A 13351-nucleotide genomic window follows, 5' to 3' on the forward strand; every position below is an offset into this window, starting at 1 on the left:
TCCAGCTCTTCCTTATCCGACGATTCCTCTAAGCATCAGCTTCGGAGCCTTGACACTGGTATTTTTATTAGGGTGTTTGACTACACAATTATGGCAGAACTCTCGATACCACCCATCTGTGGAACACCCTCATCGACTGAACCGGTTTGTTTCTTATTTAGCATCTTGATTTCATCAAAAATGAATTGCACCTGTGATGAAATAATGTTTTGAAGACCTTTGCAAAAAAAAATAGCACAATAAGAGATTCGCTAGGCTCTGCAATTATAGCACCTATCGACTGATCTAAGAGTTCTGTCGATTTTAGGTTTTGTAGTAGGTGCGACAAAACTTTTCTTAAGTCAATCGATAGGTAGTGACGAGACCAATCCATTTCGGTTTCTCGGTTTCTCCATTTTCCGGTAACCGTGTTGCTTGCCTTGGGAAATAAATGATAACTTGAAGGTCATGCTGGCGGACTGTCTGACGTTTCTAATAAAGCTTGCAAATAGTAAAGCTTATGGTAATTTTACTTATACGGTTTATAGGCCGTTTTATAAGTCCCACTTTAAATTCGCCAATGTGTTGTAGGTTGACTTTATTCCTAATTTCCTAATTTATCCCTCATTTCTATGCTAAGCTCTATGGTTAATATTATTGATTAATGAATCATTTTCTATTACCCTTTTCTGGCTATGTGCCAGTACCAGTGTGGGGCCAGTCGTAAACGAAAGTATAATTGTTGTCAGAAATTTAAGTAAAGTCATTTCATTTCATGTTAAAAACGCGAAATTTCAAAAACGTTAATCTGTTTGAAAATTTATTTCCTCAGCAGTAGATGTCCCATTGACTTCATTTTTATTAAAGTCTGTGCTTGCCATACGAGACTTTTTGCGGCTTGCTGATGGGAAAGCCTCGCAACAGGCGGATGATTTTGGAGGAGAGCAATGGTTAAATGCACCTTCATCTGCGAAGATGGAGAACCCTTTGTATGTAGGGAGCTTTCTCAGGCACACGATTTTGTTTAGTTTTATTTTTAATCTATGTAGAGTAATATTTTGGTACTAACTTATGTAACGTACCTTCGTATTGGTCGAGCATTAATTTGCTGTTACTTTTGACAATGACCAAGCAAATAATTTTGCTAAAATTAACAAGTAAACTCGTGTTCAATGGGCTCACTAAACTTGCTTTTTGCCTAAGTGATATTGGTTAAATTATTGGTGGTTCGTTGTTATATTATAAGGGCATAGCCTCCCTTTGAAACTAGAACGCCCACTCTAACACCCACAAACGGTTAAAACGCTTAAATCTGTCAGCCACCCACATAACATCTACTGAAATAGCCGGTAGGTGGCGCCCTAAAATATCGCTTTGCTGCCTTTATATCTCCATTCCCCTTTTGCTCCATTAAGCTGCGTAACGCGTATCTGATAGTCGAAGCACTCGACTATAGCGTTTTATTCTTTTGTAATAAATTAAAATGTTGGTGGCAGGCTAATTAAAGCGTTTTACCGATTGTAGCCGTTTTATTGGGCGTTGCTTAACTTCTTGTTTAAATTTATCGATATGTTTGACCTCAGCAATGCATTTAAGTTACAATTTTTATCTGGTATAAAAACTGTAGGCGGTAGAGACGGACGGACAAACGGACATGGTTTAATCGACTCGTCTAGTGACGCTGATCAAGAATTTATATACTTTATGGGGTCGGAAACGTCTCCTTTACTGAGATGCAAACTTCTGACTGAAATCATTATACCCTCTGCAAGCGCATAAAAAAACAAGTTTTTAATTTTTTATAATAACTGTTAGATATGGTCTTTCGATCCGGTTGGTTCCGACTTATAAACTACCGAAAACAAAGAAGACTTTTGTAAAAGTTCTAGCCCGATAGCTTTAAAACTGAGAAACTATATCGAACGGACTAAATTAAATTTAAACAAACACGTTTCATTTGAAATAAGTATCTTTAATTCAAAATTACAAAATTTGCATCACTGGACGTTGACGCTGTTACCCAAATTAAATGAGAACATTTTTGAAATATTAAAATAATTTTAGTCTGAAGTTTGCAGATGCCAATTGTGCAGCTGAAGAGATCAGAAAAGTGCAAGAAAGTTGAGTCATCAATGCAAAACCCCCCACAATGAGTTTCGACCCCTTGTGCACCAACAACATGCAGCCACAAAACTTCTACTTCCGTACTAAATTTATAAGCAACAACTACAGCTACTGCAAAAAATCAATAACAACCCCAGCTACGGTTGTTATTTTGGAATGAACTGCGACCGCAGAGCCCAATACAACGGTAACAAAAACCACGCCAACCAATAAAAACAAAAACAAAATTCAGCAAGCGAGTCCGGTCATACAGAACGAATTAAATCGGTTCATAACAAGCGTAAGCTTAGCCCGCAGAACACCGCATTAGGAAGCAAGTCAAAAATAATCTGTGTCCAAATAGAAAATATATTACCCGGGAGATCCAATGGCAATAGAATAGCGCTTCTAGCATAAAATTAACCAACAATTTACATTAGGGAGAAAATCTTGAATGCTTTTGTCAACAAAATTGTTGCGCCTACCGGGAAGGAATACTTTTATGTTGTTTCGGTGAGAAAAGGGGATATACATGAAACCAACTTTCAGACCAAAACCTGATGAGTTTGCCTAAATTCCTGAAGGAAGCTAGGAAAAGCTACTACACGTACCAAAAAAAAGCAGAAAGGGCCTGAGGGTGGAACTAATACTACGGAACCGACAAGGAAGTTATCAACGATCTCAAGGAAAACGGGTTTTCTGTAAAGAACGTCAATAACATCAACAGAAGGAAAAAATTTCCGCAACCACTCTTTCAATTCCGTCTACAACAATCTCTCTAGGTTGTGTGAAAAATACCTTTAATAACACCCTATCAGCAGCTTACAATGTTATTCCATCTTTTTAATTTGGCTTTCGGTAAAAACCATGAAACAATCGAACAAGTTTACAGAGTAACATCAGAAACACGCACAGCCTTTGAGCACCGGTAAGACTGCAGCGCAATATTCCTCGATTTACCTCAAGCTTTTGATCGAGTATGACTAGATTTAAATAAATTAAAGCCTTTAATGCATAACGTTTACGTTCAGCAGGCAAACATGCCCTCCACTATCATTGAATAGTACCCCAATTCCCTAAGTCAACGAACGCAAAAAAGCACATCTAAAACTAGGAGCCAGCAGCTTCCACTGAATCATTAACGCTCGATATAGTTAATAAAGAAATAATATAATGAGCATGAAGATATTCGTCTAATAATATCAGAATTATGGACAACAACAACTTTAGAGTTTTTGCATCACGATAATGCACGACCAAAATATAATAATAATAAATTTTAGCAACCACAATATTCGGCTTATTTACCTCCGTGCGAGTCTGACTTTTGCCAAAACTCAAGAGAGCACTTCGGGGTATGCGTTTCGAGTTAATTAAGGAGATAAAACCAAAACAGAAGATGGGGCTGGTGGCGTATTTCGAGGACTGGAAAAAACATTTGCATCGACATTTTATTATTATTTTGTACAAGTAGAATTAAATAATGAAATGGTTTTTGTATTCGTGGCTATACCGCCAAATATGTACGCGCCTAAAAAAAAAGTTTGTAAGGGACTTGTACTCAGGAGTAACAAAATATCATGGTTAACTTAAAATGGTTCGTGTAAATATCAAAAAGTTCATTTTTGTGTTCCTGTGTAATTTTTTCAAGCTCAAAACGAGGAAAAACGCAATTGTCGGCGTACTCGACCATTAAATATCCGCGCCTCAGCTGAAAGAAGTGCACCGTGTCCGGTATTGCACTTGTTTCCTAAATCACAGTGGACGGACAGAAAGACCTACAGATCAAGGGAAAAATAAGATGTTTTTAATTGCATGGAGCTAAGCTTAAGTGATAGGCAAAAGCTTATAATCGCAATCGCCTAGCCACTGGCGAAAAGCCATAAACTTACAATGGATCTTAAACGCCCTTATCTGGACTACAGATCTTCTCTTCAACTCTACTCTCAATGTCAACTGTTAATATAGCTCCCAGCGCGTGGGAACACTTGCAGCAGCAACCTAGACATTATATAGAACCGCCTAGTTAAGTTGAGTTCATAAATTATAAAAATAAAACCATAAAATTAATTCCTAAAAGGATTACATTCTTAGAAGTTTAGTTGTATAATAACGAAATTATTATTACGGTAGCAGTGGGGACAGAAATTCTCGTCTGTAGTGGCGCCTGGTACTCTTCCCTACTGGGCATCTGCTCCAATTGCTTGAAGCTGGTCAAGCTGAGCACCTTAGGGTAAAAAATAACTTTTTAATTACAGTGCTTAATCAATTATAGCCCTCAAGAAACTGTAACCCGACCATATGGTAGAAGTAATTGCTAATCAAGGCTGTTTTTCTATAAACTGAAAATGTTCATTGACAGTTGTATAGTAAATATCCTTGTAACCTTGAATTATTTACACAAACCTGGATCTATGCTCAATACAATCATAAATATATCTTTTAATGCATTTACATCTCCCCAGCTACCTTCTTATACCCTTGCCGAGGGTATAATGATTTCAGTCAGAAGTTTGCAACGCAGTAAAGGAGACGTTTCCGACCCCATAAAGTATATATATTCTTGATCAGGGTCACAATATGATTTTTGTCTTTGTAAGATTTAAATATATAAATCATAAATTATTTTTTTGGTGGCTCAAACTTTAAATTTTGTGCCAGGCGAGAACAAGGATAGTTGAAGGTAATATCAAAAGCAGACTGCACTCAGTATTATGCATTAAAATTTTTACAAACACTTGGCCACAATAAATGTGGTCCTTTGCTTACCACAAAGAAATGTTTTAAAAAACTAAAAAACCATTTGAGATATAAAGATTGACGTCCAAAAAGTCCGATCAAGTAAAGTAATCTAATTATATTTTAAATAATATTTTTACCAAAAACGATTTACAGCGGTGGTTAATTGAAAACAAGAAAAATGCTATGGTCAAATGCCTGTTAAGAAGCGACGGTCCACAGTTGCACACCCCAACGGCGCCACCTAGCGGCGATTTCTTAATTTGCTGCATCCGATCCAATTCTGAACATTTTTGGCATAAAGATTATCAAAACAAGGAATATGCTTAGTCAGCTTAATGGAGCAAAAGAAAATGAAGATATATAAGCAGCAAAACGATATTGTAAAACGCCACATACCCGCTATTATAGAGAAGAAGAAATTAAAGTGTGTAGTCGAGTTTTTTATCAGGCTCCAAGAAAAGTTTCGCTTCTTAAGACACCCGCTACCGGCGTGGCAGAACTAAACAAGACAAGAGGTGATAACCATTAGCTGGTCGCAGCCGCAGTGAGTTGCCTAACACTTAACGAGAATGTTGATCCTGTCAGGTGGTCGCCACCACTGGACAGCCCTAGGTACCTTTTTATTAAAATAAAGCATACTGCTAGGAGAGTAATTAAAAACTGTATAAGTCATGTCGAGTTCGGATGACAAAGGATAACTATTTATCAACAGAGCAGGCATCACAAAAGCGGAAATTGGAGAATATGTCCCAAAACATTTCAGGATGGGCATACTTGAAGGATCTGACATCAACCATGTCAAAGCTGCTCGATGTCAAGTTAAAAAATCTGCCAACTAAATCTGCCAGCTAAAAGTATAAGTCAACAAACTAAATATAAACAAAAATAAATTTAATAGATGTAGTACTTTGTTTGAATGTAGTAATGTTGCAGGTGTAAATGCGAATGAAGAGGCCGATACCATAAAGAGACTTGAGATCAGAATATTGTCCTTTAACGTGGCAGGATTTAAAGATAAACTTATATATAATGATTCCTTTCAGTACATTGCGTCGTTTCAAATTTTCATTCTATCTGAAACATTCCTTGAAGCAAAATTGAATGCTGTCGAAGTCAAACTTTGTGCTTACGTGGGTGCCCGCCATCCTAATCAGAGCCAAAGCACGAGCAAGTGGTGGAATTTTATTTTGTATAAAAAAAAGAACTTTACGACCGGAATATAATAAGCTTCATAAATGTAGGTGAGAGCTGTGTTATTCAACTGAGGGCTTTAGAAAATAAAAACCTGCACCTAAACTTGCTGCCAGTGTATATTAATTTCAATCATTATGAAAGGGATTCTGGGAAGTTATATAAAGGTTTCAACCATGCTAGACTAAATGAAAGTGCACTCATCATTGGAGATGGTATGGCAACTTCTTAGATTCGACCAACAGTTATTAGCAAGCTCCCTCAATGAAGCCCGTAATGCCAAAGACAAAGTAACAGACGCCAATGGCCGGCACCTAATGGAATTCATCAAGCTGTTTGGCTTCACGGTGATTAATGGAAGGTCGTCAAGCGATCCTTTGGGCGATTACACTTTTATGAAAGTTGAGGCTTGGTCTACCATCGACCAATGTATGGCATGCGGTACATGGTTAGAAACTTTCAAGGACCGCCTCCCGCCGGAGGTTAGATTTATTCTCCCCACAACATCGAACGCAATCACGGCGCCGCTTCACTCGAGAGAGTGAAAACTATAGGAAAAAGTTGGACCAAAACTTGGCAACAAGTTGTGTGGCAGATTTGAAAAACCCTGTCGAAATTAAAAGAATTATTTCAGAGTGAATTTTTAAAGCCGTTAACAATCGAGGACGAAAAAAGCTCAGAGACTTTAAGCAAGAGTGGTGCCCGGAACATTGTTAGTCAACACAAATACTTTCTTACAATTTGCTAAGGCAGGCCGAATCATTAAACGCAGCAAGAGCAGTATCATGAAGCAAACGCCGCATACAAGTTAAATTTCAAAACGCCCGAACGCAATTTTGCATTACCCTAGAAAGATCATTGGATTCCAAAACAGTTTAAGGGCCCATTAGAGTACTATCAGGAAACTCAATGGAAACTCTTTTGTAAATGAAATAGAAGTCTGTGCAGATAATCTAGGAAAACCTTTCTGAGATCTTCTAGCGCCACCAGACTGGACGCTATCCATGCCGTGGGTAAAAAATAATACTTAAGATGGATGTGTAACAGGACTAAAAGTGGAAAATGTTCTTACAATGTTAAAAGGAAGAAAGGCTCCCGGGCCTGCCAGGATACCATCGGAAATCTTAAAGTACGCTACTCCTTATTTTAAAGCCAGCCTTGCCACCGCTCTCAATAAGTTCTTCGGATCGAAAAATGTCCCAAAGAGCTATAATTTTCCCTTTTTTAATGGCGCCTTTTTTAAAGAAAAAATTTTTCTTTAAAAAAGGCGCCATTTAATTACTGAAGAATCTCTTTCCAAAATGCTTTAGCAAAAGTTTAGAATTCGAGCGGCTAAAAAACTGGGTAAAAATCTGCAACATTCTTATTAAATTCAAAGCCGGTTTTGAAAAAGGATATTCGATAGTAGACAACATTTTCAGTCTTACAAGTATAGCGAGGTCATATATCGACAGCGGGAAAAAGTTATACGCCTTCTTTGTAAATTTCAGAGCTGTCTTTGACTCTATAGACAGAAGAACCCTAGTTTACAAGCCCAGCAATATTGGATTATCAACGACATTTTTAAACGTCCTACAAGCTGCCTGGCAGTATGGTATGGGACGAAGAAATACTATTGGAGTGGTTTACCACGGAAGCTGAAGTAATGCAAGGATGACATCACGGATAGCCTGGATGTCTGGATTAACCACAACGGTCGTTTCAACAACCATTTACAGGAGAAACTTTGAGATCGAAAACGAGCTATAAACTGTACACGCAAAACCCTGCTAGGCAAAAAGGATGCTCCAATGAGTAGAAAGTACAAACTGTTTAGTGCAGCAATGCGGTCAATCCTTTGTTACGGCGCGCAGGTCTGGGGCATCTCACCTTATGGCGAAGTTGAAAGCTATAATTTGCATATCTTTATAGCTGAAATGCGTTTCAGGTATATCCAGAAAGTGGTATCCATGTCCGCACATAGGCTGCCACGAATTCTAGCGACCTATTTGGTGCAGAAGCATTAGCAATGAATCATAGAATGAGAAACTTTGTTTGTCTCATCAATACCTATCGACTCATCTATAAAAATTTACCACGCCCACTTTAATCCCCACAAAAGGTTTGAACGCTTAAATCTTTCTGCCGCCCACATTACATCTACTGAAATATCCGGTAGATGGCGCCCCAAAATATAGCTTAGCTGCTTATACTCGTTCGTATATTCCTATTTCCCTTTTCCCCCCCTTAAGCAGAGTAACGGGTATCTGATAGACGATGTTATGACCAACCAAACTTATTTATGATCAAAATAATTTTCTTCATATGTATTTTTTACAAATCATTTTAGGTAGCAACAGCGTTAAGAGAAATGAGACGCGTAGATGAAGAAATGAAAAAAAATGATAAAATGTATGAGCAACTTAATACCATACACACAAACAATTTAGCTGATTGTGAGAGGTAAGTTTGTCTTTAGAATTAATTAAGAAAGCAAATCACTACAATTGAGACAATTGAGGAGCCACAAATTTTCTTAAAATGGTTTATGGTTAAATGGTGAATGCTTAGTAAGTTTATTACTTATTTTAAGACAAGACACAAGAAGAGATGGAATATCGTAAGCTTTAAAGTGATAAGAAAAATTTGCTTAGCTGAGTATTTATTCACGTTACTCGTAGAGTAAAAGGGTATACTAGATTCTTCGGAAAGTATGTAACAGGAAGAAGGAAGCGTTTTCGACATCATAAATTATATATATTTTTGATCAGGTTCACAAGCCGAGTCGATCTAGCCATATCCGTCTGTCCGTATGAATGCTGAGATCTCGGCAACTATAAAAGCTAGAAGATTCGCCCTTGCGCAGCGAAGGTTTCAGCTGGTTGCCACGCCCACTCTAACGCCTATAATCCGAAAAAATTTGTAGCGCATACAGTTTTTATAAATAATGAAGATATGAATTTGTCTCATCAATACCTATCGAGTGACCCAAACGAAGTTTGCCACGTCCACTCTAACGCCCAAAAATGGCTAAAACTTTTAAGTGTGTCTGCCGCCCACATATCACATACTGAAATAGATATAAAACATGAAATATTTTTCTTTAAAGGCAGTTGCTAATACCCTTGAACTTTTTTTATTTAGGTTTTACCGGATGCCCTTTTTTATTTTGTATTGCTTATTTGCTCTCTTATTTTCGGTTTCATGACTGCATAATTTTATATTCTGGCTCATCTGTAGATTTTTTATATAATTATTTATTTTTTTTATTATTAAGGAGTGAATATACAAATCCTTTATAAGACGCTCCAAATCCTTTGAAAAATTGTCGATATATTGACATCTGAGCACAACCAAACTCATCGCTTACCCTAGCAGAACCCTCGTCGTACAATTATACTTTAAAAATTGGAAATACCTGCTTTGCCCACGTTGCACGAGCTTACATATCGATTACTACAGGCCGCTCTGTATAAGTTTTGTTATTTTGAAATAGGTATAAACCAACTGAATTGAAATATAATAAACAAGTTTTTTTTTTGTTTTTAATGTCCAATCAAATGAATTTTGCTAATCCGAAAAATAGAGGCGTCGGTAATATAGAATAAGGAATATAACAAAAACTTCAATGCTAAAATACGTCCACTAAATAATAAGTAACGTCTTAATTTTCCAAATTTAAAATGTTCGGTCCTTTTTGACAGCGAAATTGTAATGTTTGTAATCCCATAATCTTATCTATATTAATGCATGCCTCTTTACAAAATAACTGCTTACTGAATAAAAACATTTATTTCACCCTTAATCACCCTCCTCCTCTTCAATTGTGCTTTAACCAGCTTTCGCATGCAGTTTGGCCACTACAATCACCCTCCGCGCGCTTCGTCTTCGTACACTGGCTACTCAAGTGTGCCACCGATAGGCAACTGAAACATCTTATATTGGTGGCTTCACCCACCGGTGTCCTTGATTTTTGTGGTTGGTACCTTATGCAAAGGTACAAATTTAACTTTTATCATCTTGTACAGTACAGACTGGTATCATCTTCTTATGGCGTAGCTGTCCAGCTAAGCACAATAATAAAATAAAGCTGCTCAGCCGTTATGATCCTGCAGGTCGTCCACCTTGTATTATATTATGCCGTAGAGAACGCAAACCGGCTCACTACTTGGGCTCTTACTGAGACTCATGTCATCATTGTCCGCTTTGTTTGCAGTCGGCTCTGCAATCATAGCTTTATTCTTTCGCACAGTTAATGGATATTCTTCTCTTCCCTTAACAACACGGGCTATGACGCAGTCCAGTTAACCTGTTCTTCCGTTTTCAGGTTGACACTTTGAGCGTTCAACAAGCAAAGAGGTTTCTTTTAAGATGGAGCAGAATACAGTGTTAAAATAAGGCTGTGATAAATGAGCTAAAGTAAAATATTTTGTTTAAAAAACTTGGCAAAAAGATCGTCTACCGTCTGATCAGTTCTTGGTGTAATATTTTCAAAAGATAGCGAGGAAGAATAATGGTGTTTGTACTTTACAAAAATAAATTTGTACCACAGAGAGCTAATCACAGTAAGACTAGACCAAATGTATTTTTAGCATGAGTGTTGAAATCCGGCAGTGTAAATTGATGTTAATTGTTGTTTATGAAAAAATATTTTATGAAAAAACATGGCAAGTAGTATTTTTAAAAGAGAGCGTGGAAGGAAACTTCGTGGGCTTATGATAAGTGAGAATTGTACTTTACAACGATTTAAATAGTATTTGTAACGCAGAGACTGAGCACTTAAGAATGTAAAATAAATAGATTACTGTTTCTTTGTATTACCTTTAAAGCCTGGATATAGTAGAATATTATTATATCTAAAGTCTGATATCTAAAGTAACCCTTGCAAAATCAATGCAAACTCTCCGATTTTTTTTACTATCACAGAACAGAAATCGAAATCAGGGTGATATGGATCATTGGCTGGAGTAAGAGTTGTTACTTTGGGCAGAATAACGCTGTCCGAAATGACAGCACAGGTCCAGTAAATGGCCAAATACATTTCTAACATAGTTACATAACTTGGGCAAGTAAAGTAAACCTTTAGTGACTTCATGATGAGCTAATGGAAGTAATACAATAGTTTTTTCTTTGTGGACCACGTAGATCCATGTACGAGTATAGTATAATCTTATAATCGTACAAGTTGGTTTGTTTTTTTTTTGCCAGAAATCTGCAGAACATGTAGTTAGAAAGACCTAGTTTGGAAGACAGATCTTAAAAGATTAATTGATCTCAGCTTAGGTTAATTTACATTTTTCAACGGTAATGTTTTGGCATTGTTTTGCGTTGTGTAGAGTCCAACACCTTGAGACCGTTTGTTGAGGAGAAAGCAAAAAAATAAATTTTTGTTCACACAAGAAACTCTACAGCTGGTGAGGAACACTAAAAAAATAAAAACTAATAAATGATTATTTAAAAAACAAATTTAAAAATTAAGAAAAATATTTTAAAATTATTTTTTATTAATTTTTGGTTGATCAGTGAAAACGTCATAAAGCTATCTTGAGCCATTCGAAAGTTATGGAATAATGACTGAATGCAACTTTTTCGAAGAAGTGCCAGAAATGCCAAGTTCTAACGACATAACTCCGGTAAAACTCAAAACTCAAATAATGGACAATGAAGGCGCATTTGGTTTTACTAAACTTAATCCATAATCGTAAAAAAGATTTTCCGAGTCGCATAATAATAACCAAATTTTCTAATTCAGAAAATTTGTATGACTTATGAATTGATAGTTGGGTAAATGCTCTTCTGAACTTAAGACACCCCGATTGTAAGATTATAAATAATCAACATAAATCGAACTTCGAGGAAGTACTGCCAAGCCCAATACTGCTGGTCGAGTTTAAAAGAATTATCTCACTGGATAAAAACTTCTACAAAATAACGCAATTTTACAGTAACAATCTGCATGCCAAGTACGACTCTTCTAGCTTTTATAATTTCCGAGCGTTCATTCGGACTGGCGGACACACGGATATGGCTATATGGACTCGGCTCGTGATTCTGATCACGAATATATATTCTTTATGGGGTCGGAAACTCTTTCTTCTGCCTGTTTCATACTTTCCGACGAATTTAGTATACCCCAGTCTACGAGTAACGGGTATGATAAAATTAATCTTAACTTAAGAAAATTAAATAATTAATTCCATGATTTTCTTCCATCGACGGTTCTTTCAAAGCGCAGAGTACGTGCGGCGCACTTTGTCCCGTTAAAAAAAAATTAAACCGGGTAACAGTTAGTCAAACCAAACAATTTATTGGAGACAACTTCAAAAATCTAGTTAATGTTACTAGAGCCTTACCTCTATAATCGATCATTCGCTATTATATGCAATACAAGTGACCCGAATTTCCCAACTCGAGCAACAGTTCTTTTGCGGCGGCAACTTAAATATTGCACTCACAACCCACCGCCCATTGCCACGGCGACGCGCTAATTGAATTAACACACATGCTAACATGATAAGATTCCATTTAATTTTGTTTGATGGTTTTCGGAGTGAACTACCAGAAATCATTTTTGATTACAGGCAATGTCTCTCGCGCCAGACGCGAACCAACATTGTGATATATTTTTTCCAACAGCAACCTTCCGCTGCAATTTGGCAAACGTATATAACGAGGTGGGATGGCTTTCATTTGTACAGAGTAAAGTTTTGTGACCGCGGTCAACTTAATGGCCGCCAGTGCGATCCCTGTTTTCAAAGGATTGCAAGTTGACACACAGCCTCCTCGTGGCACCTCCTGGGTAGCTATCTTAGCATCCGCTAGATAGTGAGCTAATGTGTCCAGCGAGTCACCCGGAAGTTAAGCGAAAGCCTCGGATTAGATCCCCCCTTATGATGACGACCACCGCAAAACGAAGAAGAACTACGATTTAAGGATATACACCTGGAATCCGTATGGTATGACGAAGAATGTCGCGTCGCAGTTGCAGCAAAAAACGCCGCCCACAGAAAAACGCTGCAGTCTGGCGCAACGTGAGCTACGTGTGAACGTTACAGGGAGAAAAGGAAGGAAGGCGACTTTTCAGACGGAAAAAACGGGAGCAAGAAAAGCGATACTGCGAGGAACTTGAGGTGTTACAAGACAGGAATGATGTTCGAAAATTCTACCAACAAGTCAACCGTCTGACTCAAGGTTTCAAGATCGGAGCATCTAACTGTCGGGATGAAAATGGAAATCTGGTTACGGATACGCAGTGCACGCTGAGGTTATGGAGGGAGCATTTCTCCAAGCTGCTAGCAGGCGATGACGGCACCAACCCCGCCATTGGAGGAAGCAGCCCGATACCATCAATCGACGA

General features: G+C 37.6%; 1 protein-coding gene across 1 annotated transcript in view; it reads left to right on the forward strand.

Moving 5' to 3' along the window:
- The window catches only part of LOC108029318 (unconventional myosin-VIIa), a 792260-nt gene that overhangs the window by 582808 nt on the left and 196101 nt on the right, over nucleotides 1-13351 (forward strand). Inside the window, exon 11 of the mRNA XM_050890354.1 lies at nucleotides 8345-8457. Coding sequence (XP_050746311.1) covers nucleotides 8345-8457 — 113 coding nt within the window. The remainder of the gene's footprint in view (nucleotides 1-8344; nucleotides 8458-13351) is intronic.

Source organism: Drosophila biarmipes, unplaced genomic scaffold (genome assembly GCF_025231255.1).
Source record: "Drosophila biarmipes strain raj3 unplaced genomic scaffold, RU_DBia_V1.1 ptg000022l, whole genome shotgun sequence".
Lineage (NCBI taxonomy): Eukaryota > Metazoa > Arthropoda > Insecta > Diptera > Drosophilidae > Drosophila > Drosophila biarmipes.